At 54.4% G+C, this 18,209-nt stretch overlaps 4 protein-coding genes across 4 annotated transcripts; 2 read left to right on the forward strand and 2 right to left on the reverse strand.

Moving 5' to 3' along the window:
* Positions 1-290: 290 nt before the first annotated feature.
* On the forward strand, positions 291-3,427 carry EI97DRAFT_372904 (alanyl-tRNA synthetase-like protein; the record flags this gene model as incomplete). The annotated part of the gene is made up of 4 exons (XM_033795378.1): positions 291-384; positions 484-2,174; positions 2,235-3,170; positions 3,242-3,427. The coding sequence occupies 4 exons, from the start codon at positions 291-293 to the stop codon at positions 3,425-3,427; spliced, it is 2,907 nt and encodes a 968-aa protein (XP_033655642.1).
* Positions 3,428-4,422: 995 nt separating this feature from the next.
* EI97DRAFT_431364 (cytochrome P450) lies at positions 4,423-6,652 on the forward strand. The gene has a single exon (XM_033797916.1). The coding sequence runs from the start codon at positions 4,818-4,820 to the stop codon at positions 6,297-6,299; it is 1,482 nt and encodes a 493-aa protein (XP_033655643.1). The 5' UTR covers positions 4,423-4,817; the 3' UTR covers positions 6,300-6,652.
* Positions 6,653-7,480: 828 nt separating this feature from the next.
* Positions 7,481-13,440, reverse strand: EI97DRAFT_244955 (paired amphipathic helix protein Sin3a). Its single transcript, XM_033794090.1, has 7 exons — positions 12,992-13,440; positions 12,784-12,875; positions 11,262-12,730; positions 10,727-11,203; positions 10,011-10,427; positions 8,288-9,961; positions 7,481-8,238 (listed from the first exon to the last, which is right to left on the reverse strand). The coding sequence occupies exons 1-7, from the start codon at positions 13,102-13,104 to the stop codon at positions 7,678-7,680; spliced, it is 4,803 nt and encodes a 1,600-aa protein (XP_033655644.1). The 5' UTR covers positions 13,105-13,440; the 3' UTR covers positions 7,481-7,677.
* Positions 13,441-13,617: 177 nt separating this feature from the next.
* On the reverse strand, positions 13,618-16,558 carry EI97DRAFT_431366 (uncharacterized protein). Its single transcript, XM_033797917.1, has 3 exons — positions 16,248-16,558; positions 13,914-16,195; positions 13,618-13,859 (listed from the first exon to the last, which is right to left on the reverse strand). Exons 2-3 carry the CDS (start codon positions 16,166-16,168, stop codon positions 13,811-13,813), a joined length of 2,304 nt encoding a protein of 767 aa, XP_033655645.1. The 5' UTR covers positions 16,169-16,195; positions 16,248-16,558; the 3' UTR covers positions 13,618-13,810.
* Between the last annotated feature and the right edge of the window lie 1,651 nt (positions 16,559-18,209).

Below are 18,209 nucleotides of genomic sequence, written 5' to 3' on the forward strand. Positions count from 1 at the left end.
CTTTCCCGCGCTGCCTCTGCGCCTGCGGAGCCCCACTCGCCTCCTCTGTCGCTGCGCCAAAGTTGCCCCGCCTACACTCGGCTTGCACACTCAACTTCTACAACCACCAACTCAACCACTACACCCGCCACCACTCCTCCAATCCCTCCCACCTTCGACAGGCACACCATTTGCGACGAATTACGCCCGCACGTACTACTACGAGGCAGACTGCGATTGAGTCTCCACCACGAAGAGTTGTGAGCGGCGTGAGAGCGTTGCATACGCACATCGAGAAAGGGAAAGAGACGATGGGATCGCTCGTCGATGAACAGCATGAGTGGGGGGCGGTTCGCGTGAGGGAGACGTTTCTGAATTACTTCAAAGAGAGGGGTCATACCTTTGGTAGGTGCTCTCATACTCTTTGCACGGTCTTTATAACTCTTATCTTTCCTCCCGTTCTCAATCGCCTCACTTGAATTTTGGAATGCTAATACCGCCCAGTCCCCTCGTCCTCCGTTGTCCCCCTCTCCGACCCCACCCTCCTCTTCACCAATGCCGGCATGAACCAGTACAAGTCCATCTTCCTCGGCACCGTCGATCCCGCATCTGATCTCGCCTCCCTCAAACGTGCCGTCAACAGCCAGAAGTGTATCCGCGCGGGTGGCAAGCACAATGATCTCGACGACGTCGGCAAGGACAGCTACCACCACACCTTCTTCGAGATGCTGGGCAACTGGAGTTTTGGCGATTACTTCAAGGCAGAGGCCATCGAGTACAGCTGGGAACTGCTAACCAAGGTGTACGGCATCGATCCCAAGAGACTCTATGTCACATATTTCGAAGGAGCGGATGGCCTGGAGCCCGACCTCGAAGCCAAGGAGCTCTGGAAGAAGGTCGGCGTCCCCGAAGACCACATCCTAGGCGGCAACATGAAGGACAACTTCTGGGAAATGGGTGATCAAGGCCCCTGCGGCCCTTGCTCGGAAATCCACTACGATCTCAGCGAGGACGGCCACAACCGCAATGCCGCGCACCTCGTTAACATGGACGATCCGGAGGTCATTGAGATCTGGAACAACGTCTTCATGCAGTATAACCGCGAGGCGGATCGGAGTTTGAGACCCCTGCCGAATAAGCACATTGATACCGGAATGGGGTTTGAGCGATTGGTGTGCGTGTTGCAGAAGAAGAAGAGTAATTACGATACCGATGTTTTCACGCCGCTGTTCAAGCGCATCCAGGAGGTCACCGGCGCGAGAGAGTACCGTGGCAAATTCGGAAAGGAGGACCCCGACGGCATCGATACTGCATACCGCGTCGTCGCTGACCACGTCCGCACGCTCGCCTTCGCCATCGCAGACGGTGGCGTCCCTAACAACGTGGGAAGAGGCTACGTAGTGCGCCGCGTGCTGAGGCGGGGTGCTCGTTATGCGCGCAAGTACTTTGAAGTCGACATCGGCGACTTCTTCAGCAAAATCGTGCCCAGCCTCGTCGAGCAAATGGGCGACATGTTCCCCGAGATCCGCAAGAAGCAAGAAGACATCAAGGAGATTCTCGACGAGGAGGAGAAGAGCTTCGCCAAGTCGTTGGATAGGGGTGAGATCATGTTTGAGAAGTATGCGCAGAAGGCAAAGGTCAAAGGGTCGAACGACTTGCCCGGTGACGATGTCTGGAGGCTGTATGATACGTATGGTTTCCCTGTCGATCTGACGAGGTTGATGGCCGAGGAGCGCGGGCTCATCATCAATGACAAGGAGGTGGAGGAGGCACAGGAGAGGGCGAGGGAAGCAAGTAAAGGTGATAAGAAGGCCGCGGCTGCGCTCGTCAAGCTCGATGTGCACGATCTCGGTGCACTGGAGATGATGAAGCATGTGCCCAAGACGGACGACTCGCACAAGTACGGCAGGGAGAATATCACCTCGGTCGTCAAGGCCATCTACCACAACAAGCGGTTCCTTGAAAGCACGACTGAGCTGCCCAAGGGCGAGCAGTTTGGCGTGATCCTCGATAGGACCAACTTCTATGCCGAGCAGGGTGGACAAGAGTACGATACGGGACGGCTGTTGGTGGATGATGAGGCTCATTTTGAGGTGGAAAATGTGCAGGTGTATGCAGGGTACGTGCTGCATACGGGTTATCTGAAATACGGCAACCTGAAGGTCGACCACGAGGTCATCGCCGAGTACGACGAGGTACGTATATCTTCCTGATTTCACTAAGAAGGAAAAGATCATGTTAACAATATCCTCTAGCTCCGACGCAACCCCATCCGCTCCAACCACACCGGCACCCACGTCCTCAACTACGCCCTCCGCGAAGTTCTAGGCGACGAAGTCGACCAGAAAGGCTCTCTCGTTGCCCCGGAAAAGCTGCGCTTTGACTTCTCCCACAAGACCGGCGTCGAGCTGGCCCAACTTGAGAAGATTGAAGAGATTTCCACCCAGTACATCCGCCAGAACAGCGAAGTCTTCGCTCAAGACGTCCCGCTCGCGACCGCGAGGCAGATCCGCGGTGTGAGGGCAGTGTTTGGCGAGACGTACCCCGACCCCGTGCGTGTGGTTAGCGTTGGTGTTCCCGTCGATGATCTCCTCCAAGACGTCAAGAATCCGAAGTGGCAGCACGTCTCGGTCGAGTTCTGCGGCGGCACGCACGTGCGGCACACGGGCGAGATCAAGGAACTCGTTATTTTGGAGGAATCCGGCATTGCGAAGGGCATCCGACGCATTGTCGCCGTGACCGGCCAGGAGGCGTACGATGTGCAACGCCAGGCAAAGGAGTTCGAGCAAGAGCTGTCAAGACTCGAACGCATGTCTTTCAGCCCCGAGAAGGAAGCCGAGGCGAAGAAGTTGCAAGTCCAGTTGAACCAGCTCTCCATCTCCGCCATCACCAAGGCGCGCTTCCGAGATCGGTTTGCGGCGATCAGCAAGGGGATCTTGGACGAGCAGAAGAAGGCTGCAAAGGCGGAAAATAAGCGTATCATGGACTCCATCACGTCTTTCTTCAAGGAGCAGCCAGATGCGCCTGCTCTAGTGCAGAAGCTGGAGTGGAGCAGCAATGTGAATAAGGCGATTAGTGAGGCGATCAAGGCGGTGAGCAGCGGCAAGGGAGAGGTCAAGGGAAAGAGTGTGTATCTTTTGGCGGCGAGTGGGGACGAGGGCAAGGTGGTGCATGGGTGCTATGTTGCTGATGTGAGTGCTATTGCCCTTTTCCCAATGTGCTGTTATTGCTGGATGGCTTTGCTAACGTGTCTCTCCAACAGCCTCTCAAGTCCCAAGGAGCATCTGGGCCCGAGTGGGCAAGCCATGTCGCCAAAGTCGTCGGCGGGAAAGCTGGCGGCAAAGCCGGCGCGCCCACGGCCATTGGTCAGGGGACCAATGCGGAGAAGGTGGATGAGGGCGTCGAGGAGGCGAGGCGGTATATTGAGAGTTTCAAGCTTTCGAATTAGAGGTTTGGGCTACGATAGAATGGGGGCACGGATGAGGAGGTTTCTACGGGGAACATCTTCCTGGTCTGGCGATTTCCTGTCGCTGGTGGAGTATGGCTTGTGAGCATTGTCGTATGTGTAAAGAGATGTATAGATTACCTATTGAGCGATTTTTGCATTCAGGGGTGTGGAATTGGTTTTTGTGATGGGTAGGTACCTTCTGGGAGGATACTATTGACAGAGCAGAGGCAACGGAGCCCGTCTGTTATGCAACCCGTTCTGTGCGAGTGAGTGGATATTCATCTGTCAACGAGGAAGGTGAGGAAGCCTAAGCTTGGGCCTGACGAACCAACTGCTTGTGGAAATCAGCCGATGGTGAAAGGAGCGATTTCTCATCATCGCAGCTTCGCCACATAGTAGGAGCTTTTATCAGAGTAAAGGAAGTGTTGGGTCAGGCTAGCTGGAGGAGTATAGTGGTTTATGAAAGGGCAAGTCATCCATCAATCGTGCGATACGTGCAGGGTAATCACCGAGGCCGCCGCGATTTATACAGGAGGCGCTCTTCGGGTTCGAAATGGGCATTTCTTGCATGACGAGGAAGGTTACGACTTGCTGTAGAGACTCACTGTTGGATGAAGGAAGAGGTTGGATTATCATTTCAGTCCTTCCCTCATGGTCCGTCCGGCCAATGATAGATGGTGTAACATGTGGGGGCTGACATGGTGCGTCTATCTCATATGTAGCTGCACCTCTGCACTTTGGCTACAGCTTACTGGGAGCGTTGAAAGCTCCAGTCGAAGATACTGCCCACAGATGTACAAGTATGTCCCCTCCTGCGGGAGATGCTTGATTCCCAACCTGAACATCCGCTTACTTTATAACCACAGCAAGTTGCACGAGTAAGCTGGGTAAGCTTCGCAGCTTCGCCGCATCTCCCCCTGAGTTTTCCTATCACCAGCTCTCCAGCCCGACGGAACTAAGACGCTTCCACGGTTCCTAGACCGCAGTCATGTTCTCCGCTATTGCGTTTTCGCCGGGGAGTATCGTGGCCTCCGTCTTGGTCTCTGGCGCAGTCTACTTTGTCATTTCGTTCGTCCAGCATCGCCGGTTCTACAAGGACTTGGTACGTGTCAACCCGCACACCTCTCCCTTTGATTAGATTCACCCGTCCTTCACATCCCTTCCATCTCCACTCTCTCCTATCTCAAAAGACTCGCACCGTCTACATCCCCTGCCGGACATCCGATCAACCACTCCTAACCCACGTTCCCAGCCCAAACCACCCCACAGCTTCCTATGGGGCAATCTCAAAATCATTGGCGAAACATTCACCCTCTTTCCGCCAAAAGCCCACGCCCAACTCGTCTTCACGACGCTCTCGCAGAAATACAAACTCCCCGGCCTCTTCTACATGGACCTCTGGCCGGTCGCTCCGCCTCAGATCATCATCACCGACCCGGATCTCGCGCTCCACATCACCGTGGCGAACAACCTGCCCAAACACGAATTCGAAACCAAGTTTGCGGGCCCCGTAGTGGGCAAGGGGAGTATCCTGCTCGAAGAAGGAGCGTCCTGGAAACAACTGCATAGGATGCTAGCCCCGGCCTTCAACGCCACCAATGTACGCAACCGCACATCCATGGTAGCCGACGAAGTCATGATCTTCCGCTCCATCCTGCACAAGTACGCCGACTCGGGCGAGCCGTTCAGCCTCGAGCAGGCCATCTCCAAACTCACCTTCGACCTCATCTTCACGACGACGTTTGGCTTCTCGCAGCACGCGCAGCAGAAGGGGAGTGCGATTCTGGACCTTTTCAAGAAGCTGCTGGACCAGAATTACATCATCCAGGAGTCGTTGAACCCGATCAAGAGGCGTCTGGCGCGGTGGAGATGCGCGGCCGCCTCGCGCGAGCTGGACGGGCTCATCGAGCCCTTGGTCAAGGAGCGATATGCCCTCGTGCGCGAAAAGAACCTCGACGTGAGCCAGCGCGTCGGCCTGAGCATCATCGACCTCGTCATCCGCGAGTACCTCCAAGAAGAAGCCGGCAGGACCGACAATAAGGGAGACGCGAAAAGCGACTCCCCTTCTTCCTCGCCATCACCCGCCTTCCTCGCCACGGCCATCGCGCAAATCAAGACCCTCCTCCTCGCCGGCACCGGCACCGCAACCGACACCTTGTGCTTCGCGTACATGCTGCTCTCCAAGGAACCGGGCATCATCTCGCGCCTCATCGACGAGCACAGCCGCGCCTTCGCGCCGAGCATCGACGAAACAGTATCGCTCCTGCACTCGTCCCCCGGCCGACTCGCCGACCTGGAACTCACCACCAACGTCCTCAAGGAAACCCTCCGCCTCTACCCCATCGGTCACACGGTCCGCGCCGCCGACGCAATCGAGTACAAGGGCCGCGTGTACCCGGCAAAGGGCCACTTGATCTTCCCCCTCTCGCACACGATGCATTATGACCCGTCCGTGTTTCCAAACCCCTCGCGCTTCGATCCCGATCGCTTCACCCCTTCTTCCTCTTCTTCTTCTTCTTCTTCTCCTTCGTCATCTACCTCTTCGTATCCGGATGGCCTCACGCATCCGCGACACGCATGGCGTCCCTTTGAGCGCGGACCCCGCGCCTGCTTAGGCCAGACCATGGCCATGGAGGAGATGAAGGTCGTGCTGTTGTTGACGGTGCGGGAGTTCGAGTTCGAGGTGCTGCCGTGCGAGGGGGAGGGAGAGAAGGAGAAGGGGAAGCCGAGGCAGAGGGTCCCGTGGACGGATCTGGATACGAGGTTTGGCGATGTCGCGTTCCAGGAGATGGTGTTTGAGGCGCGGCCGAGGGGGGGGATGAGGGTGAGGGTTAGAAGGAGTGGGAAGGAGAGGGGTGGGGGGAAGGTGTGAGCGGGCGGGGGAAGAAGGGGCGTGGAATTGGATTCAGTAGGTTGTGTTGGGAGGTAATGGAGGGTGGTGGGTGAGGGAAATGGAAGGTTGTAATGGTGATGGGGATGGGAGCATGGTGGATGGGGATGGAAGATTGAATGGACCTTCAAGAAACGGACTGTAGATACACTCTCCTCCTTCTCCACTGGCTTGGGCAGCTGGACATGTAATTAATATAGACAGCAAACTTTCTCTTCTTCTCTCCACCTCCCTGCTTGATTACTGTATATAATAACGATGCATAAAGACCCTGATGGTGCATGTCTATACCGAAGGAGCAAATAATAACTAGAGGAAATGGAGAGTTACAGACGCCCTGTTTTTGCAGTAGCCGTTAGAGACTCCCATGGAACTGGGGAATGCTGGACAACTCGATGCAAGTATGAATATATATGTATATGTGTATATATATATAAAATAGTAGCCCGGCGAAAAGAGACTTGCTTTCCATGGGAGCAACACATAGGCGTTGGTGATGACGTATAGTCCTTCTACCAAGGCAAAAGCAAGAGGATAAGTGGGGATTTACGCATATTTTTAGGGGGTGAACCAAAGATGGGAATGAGGAATCAAAGTCGCATCCGAGATGTGAAGCTCAGCGGGCAAGAAGCCCAAGCAGGCAGACAGAAACCAAATGATCTCTTCTACCAGAGGCGAGGCATCGTTATCAACATAGATTCGGTGATAGAACAGTTTCTTCGCCAAGCAAGTAGAAGTCAAGAACTCGCCCCCTACATGCACGCACCACCACATGCTACACAACAACTCGGCACAAGTACCATAGCAAGACAATAGAGATTTCATTTCATCCTTTATACGAGAAACCCACCACGCTACCCAGGTATATCTCATCAAGCCTTCCATCAAGGGAGACACGGCAATATCGACCAGAGAACAAGGTGGAAAACAGAACCGATGCATCATCCATGAATGCGCCAACTCCATGCCCAAAACCCGCACATCGGACTGCACTTAGTTCCTTCGTGAGGAACTACGCCGCAACCTCATCAGTCACGTCTTCCACCACCAGCGAAGGCCCCTCCAACAGCTTTGCAAACGGTGTAGGACAGGGTCGCCCCTCAGCATCGCCCAAGTTCAAGTCCTATCTCGTGCACAACGGGGATACTAAAGCAGGATCATCGCGGGCCTATGACATCTTTTCCAGTACATCCTCGCGTCATGAATTGGTTTCGACGGGGCCTAAATGCCATCAACCTCGAAGATTCCTTCTCCCCAAGGCTCCCTCGAGGACCTCCTAGCAGCATACGTCCTCTCCATGGTCTCAAAATATTCGTCTACCGAGCACCTCTTGGTTTGTCTTAGGTCCGACAAAAGATTCCTAAGCTTCCGTCATCTCGACGTCCGTGGACTCAGCCACCGCCTCAGGCTGCTCGATGCGTTTCTTGAACGCCGCCTTCCTGGCATCTACGTCATCACGGCTGACATCTTTCATCCAGTTTGTGTTGCGGACGAGCAGCTCCTGCGCACGCTCCCGCCTGGACTCCTTCAAAGCTGTAAAGTCTTCGGCGGATTTGACGCCTTCATCGCTCAAGCCAGAGCGAACCTTGCCGGAATGCACAATGTGTTCGACACCACCCGAGCCGTAGGGTTCGCTGGAGATAAAGCGGATAGTGTAGTTGACTGGGTTGATCTGGATGGTGGTCCTGCCGAAAGAGTCGTCTGGCTCATATTCCTCATCTGCCGTGTCCCGCGCAGTGCGATATGAGCGTTTGCAGAATGGAACTTCGACCTTGCTCATATCAACGCCCTCGGTCGTTTCATTCTGGTAGTAGGCGGCGCTGTATGCACGCCAACGCCTGACTCTATCGAGCATTGTGAATTCGTAAGTAGGATCATCCTTCTTAAAGAGCCTAACGTAAGCCTCCTTCTTCTGCGAATCCTGGAAACTGTCAGTATGATGAAAAGATATTGGGGATGAAACCACATACATATGCGATCCTATAGGTATCGGCGTCTTTCGCAAACTTTGCCACGGCCTTCCTGTAAGCAATTTCGGCTTTGTGAGAGGTCGACTCGTTGACACGGTCCCTCTTGAAGAGGTTGTAGATGTCCAGAGTCCGGTCTTTGCTGTCATTGCTGACCACAGCAAGACTGAATCGGAGAAGAGACCCCATCAGCCTGTCGAACGAGTACAACTGCCACCCAACCTGCAGGTAGTACCGCCGCAAAACTTCCTCGATCTGATTCATATCAATTTCCCCTTGGATCTGCTCCTGCAACATGTCCAGGATCTGCTGATAGTAGTTGGCAGACTCCGATGTATCCCTGAAGAAATCATCAGGAGTCTTGTCAATCATCTTGAGGTCCATCGCAGGCTTGTGAGCCTTAGCACGCTGGACTGTCGTCCGAACCGTCTCTTCGTTCTCCTTCAACTTCAGAAGTCTCTCATACAAGTAGACGAACATGCGGAAGAAGCAGTAAATCGACGAGTTGGCGTACAGGTTGTACATGCTGCGGGAATATGGCTCGTCATGCTCGAACGGTCGGTCACCGAACAACTCTGGCTTATCGGAGATGTCGATCCACCGAGGCGAACGTTGTTCATCCTTCCCCGCGGAGTGGGAGCTGTCAGCGCCGGTATCTTCTTCAGCAGCAGATGTAACATCCGGAGTTGTGTCTCGGCTCGCTGAGGCGACGCTATCCTCCTTATCCTTCCTCTTCCCGCGGGGATCCAGCACACCACGACGGAGGTCGCCCTTTTTGAGTTTGTGCGACCGCTGCGAAACATCTTCGTCGGCGCTTGGCATCTCATCGGCAGACTCGTTGGTAGAGCTTTCACGCTGGCCATAATTCTGCAGGCGCTGTTCGAATTTGTTCGCATCAAGACCGAAGAACAGCGGGATAAACTCTTTGATGAAGGGGACAACTCTGGAAAAGTCGACTCCATTGTTATTATCAGCATAGGTAAGCATGAGCTTTGCGATATCGTAAAGGATCTCTTCGTCATTGAAGGAGTAAGCGAATTGATGATCCGGCTGCTGTATTTCCTGAATTTCCTGCAGACGCTTTTGCTCCTCATATCTGACCTGGATTTCATTCAGAAGTGACTTCGGCTGGAATTGTCGCTTGTCGTTCTGCTTGACTGACAAGCTCTGGTGGTCTAGCGAGCGCCAGAAGATCTTTTGGGTTTGCTCCCGCCAAACCTTCTCCCACTCGCGCTGAGCAGCCTTCCAGTCCTCCAGCTTGGATTTCAGCCGGTGAAGTAGGACAGGTACAACACTCCAAGGCGTGTTGAAGAGTTCCTTGGCAACCTGGGCACCCTTCTCGCGGCCATAGATTTTCATGATGACTCGCTTGTAAATCGTCTGACTTTGTCCGCCTAGACCCGGTGGAACGGTAAAGTTGAGCCTATCTTCGCCTTTCAGGGAATAGAGCTGCTGGGCAATGGGTTCGAGCTGTTGGATGGTGCGAGCGCAAGCCTCAATGTTAAAGTCATAGTCATGTCGTTCTTCTTCGATGCGATGCAGTCCTTCCTCGAAAGTGTTCTTGCGATGAGCTACGAAGCCGCTGTCTTCAGAAGCCCAGGTTGGGTGAGAGGCCCATTCATCATTGAGCACGGAGCGACACAGCTCGTCACGACCGCTGCAGAGTCGTTCACGCTCCTATCACGCGATTAGCAAAGGACACAACAAGGGAGTCTCGTTCACTTACTCGTTTGGGTAACAGCCTATAGCTAGGTCCAAAGCTGCGGCAGTTAGACAGGGAGACACGGGAGTTGACGGCCTTGGGTCGTATATGCTTGGCTTCATCGTCATCTCCGCCGATGAAGTTCTTGAACCAGTTGTACAGTTCTTGATTCCCGCCGATGAAGGCTTGGGCACGGAAGAGCAGTAGTTGTTTGTCAATCAGATCCTGGCTAAAGAGGTTGATGAGCTTGAGGAATTCGTTCATAGCGTTCTTATTCGCAAGGAACTTTTTGACGCGATCAAAAAACGCAAGCTCATCTTGAGTAGGAGTGGTCGTAGTCGAAGGTGGGAGAGGTACAGGTAACGCAGGAGTCAGCGTCGGTGAGATGGGTGGTCCCTCTGGCACGACCGTTTGCTTCGCGGGATGCCCTGTCTTTGCGCGCTTCAATCTGTTAGCCTTTGCTGCATGCTCGTCGTGGTCATTCGCAATGTCGCTGAACCGCAGTCGCTTGCGAAGACGCCCCATAGTAAACCAAGAGTGTAGGTGAACGGGGAAGAATGGGGAACAAATGAATAGGTTGAACGGAAAAGAATAGTTACAAAGAAGAGAAAGAGAGAGCGAGACGGAAAATGCAAAAAAATAGTGGAAATCGAAGGGGCTGGGCCAGATTCCCCCTCACAAGCCAGGGGCTTTGGAGGTGAAGGTGAAGCACTGGGTGAGTGGATTGAGAATTCACTTACCTTGTTCACGTTTCCAGGCCCTCCGTACGTACCCCTCATGCTTGAAGTCTGGATCTCCTGTTGCATCTGGGTAGGTATTGGCGCAGCAGCCGGTCCAGGTCCTTGCCTGTCGCCCCGCTTCCGCTTGTTGTCCCGATTTGCGGTAGGCGTTGGCGCAAAGTTACCCATGGGCGGTAGCCTCGATGTATCTGCGCGTGGCGTCTGCTGATGGGGCGGCGCTTGACTATATGATGGTTCCCCACGGACGCTGTCTAGCATTGCTGCGCCTTCAGCGTGACGTGCAGCTTGCTGCTGAGCCCTATGTTGAGCGGCAGATTCGGGGAGAAACTGCTTGAAGTCTTCTAGGAGATCGGGTGCACTGCTGAACAGACTGGTGACCTGAGCGTACACATCTTGAATCGGCTTAGACTCTCGTTGATAGGTTTGCAAGATCTCGAGGAACTGCTTATATATATCTGGCTGCTGCGCAAAGCGGTTCTATAGTGGTACAGGATTAGCCTTGCGCATAGACCAATACGATTCAAGAGAAACTTACCTTTATCTTGTTAACGTAGCTGATAGCATGATTGAACTCGACAGGGCCTCGCTTCTCGCCTACCATACCGCCCACTTGGCCACCTTGAGCAGTACTGGTGAGAGGCTGCCCAGCCAACGCCGCGGGATCTCCACTAGGCGACAAGATGGACCGTCCAGTCGCTGCAGAAACAGCATTCTGGAGCTGTGAAACACCTCTCTGTTCTTGTTGATGTGCGAGAGCTGCCGCCGAAGCTTCCGCATGCTGCCGATGTGCAACTTCGGGTGACAATGGATGCGGACCTGGCTGGCCCTGTTGAGCAAACAGAGACAGGCCTTGGGCGCGGTTATCGGGGGAGAATACGCCTTCCTGAGCGTCCGGCCGGCCCTGTTGCCACTGACGACCATGGGCCCCATCGTAGTATGGGCTCTCGTTCACCTGGGATGCTCCGCCATTGACAGCGGCACTCCGAGGTGGAGAGAGTGGGCGGGCTGTGGGTATCGTTGAAACCATTGTCCCCATCGGCGTCGTCACCCGAATATTATTTGGGTCTCCATTCGTTCCGCACTCTATCTTGTATCCAGGTGGGAGGAAAGTGTTAAACCCTTGGATGAGGTCCGGGTTACCCGCAAATAGTGTTGAGACTCTCTCAATCACACCCGGGGTATCAATGGCGCTGCTCTTGAAGTCCTTCATGATATCGAGGAACCGGTTGTAGACGTCGGGATGGTCGGCAAACTGAACTTTGACTTGGTCAAGGTAGCTGAGCGCGTCATTCAAAATCGGCTGCTGGCCCTGACCGATAGCCATCGGCGCCCCAGGCGGACCACCGAAAGGCACCAGCATAGAGGTCTGATGAGGGGGCTGCACGGCATGTTGCATTCGCGGAGTCGTATCGCCCGGCTGGCCTGGAGCATTGCCAAACATTGCCGCAGGTGCGTTTGGTCCACCCAAAGGGCCACCCAGCGGGCCCGAGGGAGGAGGTCCCAGTGGTCCTGGTTGTCCAAGCAATCCATTGGGGCCATGTATAGAGCGTGCAGACGGGGCGACTGCCACCGGTTGATGGATCTGCATCGGGCCAGCATGATTCTCACGAGCCGCGAGTTCCTGTTGCTGTCGCTCGTGAATCTCGCGGTCCCTTTGTTCAGCTTGCCGCTTCAACTCGTCTTGATGTGCGGCATGCTGCTGAGCGGCATGTATCTCCCTCTCTCGTGCTTCGTGTTCGCGCAGCTCTCGCTCCCGCGCCATATTTGCCTGCTCTGAAGTCTGCATCTGTGGCTGATGGAGTGTTTGCGAGATACCCGGAAGTGAGTATGACGGTGCTTGCGGGGTTCCTTGCACGCTCATTGCCGCGGGTCCGGACTCTGAGGAAGGTGGTCGCTGAGCCGCTTGGTGGGTAGGAGGCTGTGGAGAGGGTCCGCCACTCATCGCCGAGAGAGCTGGCAGATTCTGATTATGTGCGGAAGCCGCGCTCGAAGAGTAGAAAGGCCCTGCGAGAATTGTGAGCGATGCGCTACCAGGACTGGTGAGGAATGCAACATACCGCCAGACGGTGGAGGAAGAACGTGTGCTGAGCCCTGAGAAGGAGAAGCTTGTGCAGATGGTTGAGAATTCGCATTTGCGTTGTTGGGCGGACTGCGGCAGAACGTGTCAGTAAACATGAAGTGTCAGAAGGTGGCAGTATGAGCTCGATTCCGACTGGAGATATGACAGCTGGTGAAGGGTAAGGGGGTTGGGGCAACGTCACATACCCAAACGCGCCCATGGGGCGTCCTGACTGTGCTTGAGCTTGCTCCGTTTGTTGTGCGCCTGAAGGGGGTGGACCTTGTGACGGCGGCCACCCTTCGCGATGTGGTGGATTCATATCGGCTTTACACCCGAGCTGTCGGCGTTAAGCCAAAGGAGAACCGCGCGACTCGGGACGTTCTTTCGTGAAAAAAGAGAGCTCCAAGAAGAAACTACAGCTCATTGAAAGCTATGTTTTTCGTCAAAGCGCCCAAAAGGTCCAGCGGCTGCTCGTGGTTGTCGTCGGGTGCGCGCGACGAGGGTAGGAGCGCGAGAGCGGACCGAGCTGTCCCTGCTGGCTCCACGAAGCAAAAGCACTCAATCAAATAGAAAAGATGCTGGCGTAGCTGCGCAATAGTGGCAGCTGTCGGCTGTACGAGTGGTGAGCGATTAGGATAAGGTAGAGAGCGCGACAGCGAGCAGGAAAGATGATGCAGAAGCGGCGCCCTGGCTGGTGACCGAAAAGGGAAAACCCGGCAGAATGATAATCCGGCAGCGGGTCACTCATTGGCCGATCACCGGTCCAGCAACGAGGAACAAGAAATACTGGCCGAGGAACAAAGACAAAGAGATGCGCACAACTCGTTTTGCAGCCACACTGACAGCATACTTGGCAGCCCTCAGTTCAAGCTACAAGCAAGTATTCCACTACGACAATGTATAACAGACACATGATTCACCCTTAGCAGGGGTGTCGATACGCCTCAAACTCCAAGCGCCCGCTCTGCAAAAAGGAATTTGAAGCAACCATCAAAAAGGCCCTAATCCCATCCAAAATTTCGCTTTTAGAAAATCCATTGGAACGATTCCTTCACCTCGAAGCTGACCTTGCATCTGCATTGCCATTAGCTGCTTTTCCTTGTCGTTCGAAAGATTCAAGTGACATACCTGATATCCGCACTGGATGCGCCAATCAACACCTCAAAGTCACCCGCTTCTGCAATCCAGGAACCAGTCTGGTTTAACGAGGTATTGAAGTATCCCACTGAATACTTGTCCAGCTTCAGAGTGACCGACTTCGTCTCTCCAGGCTTGAGCATCACCTTGCCGAATGCCTGCAATTCCTTCTCGGGTCGTGGAAGTGTAGACTTGACATCGCTGACGTAGGCTTGCACGATCTCAGGTGCAGCGACAGAGCCAGTGTTTGTAACGGGGACGGTGATTTCGATGCCTTGGCTCTCTGTGAGGACAGTGTTGCTGAGAGTAGGGGTACCATATTCGAACGTCGTGTACGTCAAGCCGTGACCGAAGGGGAACAGTGGAGCAATCCGTGCGCGCTCGTAGTGCCTGTATCCGATATAGATCCCCTCGCCGTACACTGTTTTAAGATTCTCGCCGGGCCAGTTGTGGTAGGCTGGATTGTCCTCTAACCGTTTGGGAAATGTAGCAGGGAGCTTTCCGCTAGGGCTCTGATTACCAAAGAGGACGTCTGCAAGCGCGTTTCCAGCCTCTTGTCCCTGGTACCAAGCCTGCAGAATGGCTGGTGCACGATCAACCCAAGGCATGGAAACTGGCGTGCCCGACTGGTTGACTACGACTGTACGTGGGTTGGCGGCAAGCACAGCCTCGATCAGGCGATCTTGTGAACCGTTCTTGGGAAGATCCATAGTTTGTCTGTCATAGCCTTCCGATTCCCATTCAGCATCGAGTCCAACAACCAAGACGGCTGCATCTGCGCTCTTTGCGGCATCAACAGCTTCTTTTAGCCTGTCAACCTTGTCCTCCTCTTGATATCCAATGCGGCATCCGCCATAATCGTACTGGCGACCGAGAACAGCCACCTTGGATGCAGGACGGACCTCACTGGTGCTCTCTACAAGCAACTCCACCGGCTTGCCCTCCTCCAGATGGATCGACTTCAGCACGTCTTCGGAAGCGGAGAACATGGCCTCGCCCTCTTCAGTCCAATCCCAGATATCAATAAAGAGCTCGCCGTTGATGAAGAGTCTTCCAGGTCCAACAGATGCGAAGCTGAAGGTGTGGTTGCCCGTAGAAGTAGGTGTCAGGATAGCCTTGACCTTGAAAGAGAAGGCGGGAAGCACTTCCTTCGGTGCGGAGTCCCATAGCCAGAGATCGGTACCAGCCTTGTGCTGAACAACAGCTGGCTCGCCCTCAAACTTGTCACCATGGTAGTATTCCAGCCTCACTCCGGGTTGGCCGTCTGGCGCTGTGACGTAGGGCGTTGCAAGCGGCATCCACTTGGAGCTGTCGCAGCCTTGCGCGAAAACAAGCTCTCCCTCGAACCGGGATCGGACGCCTTCCCATGGTGTCGTCGTGTAATACGGTTTCAGTCCAGCACTTCCACCGCCTCCAGCAATAGCACGCTTGACGTTTGGTCCGATCAATGCAATCTTCTTAACACCGCGAAGAGGCAGGACCTTGTGCTCGTTCTTCAGCAGGGTCAAACCCTCTATAGCAGTCTGTAGAATCAGGTTACTGGTTTCAGCATTGTTGTTCGACCTCTCTGGCGGCTCAGGGGTCATGTTGCCAAGCCCCTTGGTTCGCTCGACCAGATGTAGAACTCTTGCTGCACACTTCTCAATGTCTTCGCGTGTAATCTCACCCTTATCGAGGCAGTCTTGAATCTGCTCCATCTTTCGCCACTTGGATGGGCCGGGCATCTCGATATCAGCGCCTGCGCGGATTGACGGAGCTGTTGCATAGGTTCCAGTCCAGTCAGAAATCACGGTTCCATCCCATCCCCACTCGCCGCGAAGAATGTCTTTTAGAGTATGCTCGTACTCGTCCGCATGGATCCCATTGACCAGGTTGTAGGCACTCATCAAAGCCCACGGTGAGGCTTCGCGAACCGCGATCTCAAAAGGCCTAAGGTAGATCTCCCGAAGAGGCCGTTCCGCAATCACGGCATTATAGCCTTGTCTTTGTGTCTCCTGCTCATTTCCCACGAAATGTTTAATAGTGGCGGCAATTCCTTTGCTCTGAAGTCCGCGGATGTAGGATGCCGCAAGCTTTCCCGTCAGGTACGGATCCTCTGAGTATGACTCGAAGTTGCGTCCTCCCAGTGGCGAGCGGTGCATGCAAACAGTGGGTGCCAGGAGGACATTAGCGCCACGCGCCTTTGCCTCGTCTCCTAGATGACGACCTATCTCTTCTAGCAAATCCAGATTCCAGGTTGATGCCATGGAAATACCGCATGGGAATAATGCTGCCTTGAACGATTTCAGTCCGCCTTCCATGGTCATTTTCTCGGCAGTCACTTACGGGTGTGCCATTTGTGAAGAATTCTCCTCGAGCGCCATTAGGACCATCAGTAGTCTTGATCGACGGAATGCCCTTCTCTGGAATTGCCTTTGTCCGCCAGAAATCTGCTCCTGCAATTAAGGAGACCTAATGAAGTCAGCTGACCAGCACTCTCCAGATTGCCGTGATTGGTCACTCAGTGCCGGGATAGACTTCAGGTGTTGGGAAAAAAATTCGTCTATGCGTTTTCTTCGAGTAGGGAGATTTGATGATGCAGAGAAAGGTGGTACGAGAATGCCCGGGAAAGATCCTGCTCTTTCCACAATAACTGTTTTCGAGACATTGCAAAACCACAGACTCGATCCCCCGCATTCAGATGGCGTTTTTCACTATACGAGCTGCATTTGAACGAGGCACGTGCCGGATCGTGGGCAAGGGGCCCAAGCTCGCAGATATCAAATAGAGACTTGACACATACCTGCTCCTCCAAGGTCAACTTGGCAGCCAGCTCGCGAGCCTTGTCGAACGGCGTCTCGAGGGTGAACATCTTCTTGCTGGCCATGGCCTCGATATCGTCGTCGTCAGGCGTGAGGGCCGGAGTAAGTGACGGGGTCGCAACTTGGACGGTCTGCACTTGGATGGCTGCCTGCTTTATATCGATGCCATTCACCTCGTTCTCCCTTAGTGGGGGACTGGGGTTAGCATGATCTATATCGGCCATGGTCGTCGACGGCTGTTTAATCTTCTACAGCGGCGAGTCTGGACGGGATCCGCGTTCTCGCCACGTAGGAAGGAATGTCCTTCAGGCGAAAGGGCGAAAATGTTCAGACTTGTAGTGGGGCAGAAGGAGGAAGGGAAGATAGTGAACTCAGAAAGGCTGGTAGGGCAATTGCAGTAGATTGTCCCCTATTAGTACCCAGGCAGCAGAGGGGACTACCAACGGGCGCATAGTTGGCAACGCAATGTGGAGCCACACAGCAATTGGAATATCCGGATGTATTGCGAACAAGCCTGTACTCCCCAACGGCGGCTCGAAGGCATGTCTCACGATCGACACCCACGTGCAATTGGCCGGCGGAACGGCAGTATGCGAAGCCTTCGCGGGCCCAAGCTTGATCTGATCAGTGATAGAGAGCCGCGCTTCCTAGCGTGTTCAATCTAGATCATCTGGGGGCTGGGCTGGTTGTGTGGCGAAAAGCCAAATGGAACAGTCGCATGGGGGTTGTAGCGTCTTGTTGATAGATTTGAGAGATGCATAACATCACCACTTGCCTCCCACGGAAGGACTTCTTGTGTGCCCTAATTGCCGCCGACGACGTCTTCATGGCATTATTGAGTGGGCGCATATTGGGGTAACCATGCAGACGGCTGTCCGCTGCCGTGGGGAGCGGCCACCGCAGCCATTCAGCAGCATGCGACAGCAAGGCGTCGAGGGTCGACATTCGGTGATAGCGGTCCTGAACTGCGAGCCGGGCGACGTTGGTCCGAAGCTAGTCTGGAAGACTCTAGGATCCTTCCGAGAGCGCGTCTGCGGCGAACTGGCGGTCGGATAAAACGTTGGAAGAGTGGACAAGTGTGTGGAGTTGGCAGTGTTGGTGTCGGAGCCACGGGAGCGCTGCGGCTCGTGCGGGCCTGCGATCCGTGAAAGGCGAACGGCGGATTTGCAACGTGACCTGCGGCGGCCCGCCAAGCCCCTGTTGATAGTCAATCTATCCTGATGATGGTGTTGATGGAGGGCAGGAGAGTTCAGAAACGAGACAGATATGGAGGGCCGTTGTTTACAGTTTCTGCAGTGAAAACTCCACGGTTCTACGTCAAAGGCAGAGCAGTATGCTAAAGGAGCGATGAACGGCGAAATTCATTCAATTCATAGTTCTGTGCACATCAATACTATCAGACAGTAGGAGAGGGCCAATAGCTTGTTGTATGTTTGTTTCGACGTTCGTTTCATGATGGTGGAATCTAGAAGTGGGTCGGGCCCTC

The sequence above is a fragment of the Westerdykella ornata genome, assembly GCF_010094085.1.
Source record: "Westerdykella ornata strain CBS 379.55 unplaced genomic scaffold EI97scaffold_5, whole genome shotgun sequence".
Taxonomy (NCBI): Eukaryota; Fungi; Ascomycota; class Dothideomycetes; order Pleosporales; family Sporormiaceae; genus Westerdykella; species Westerdykella ornata.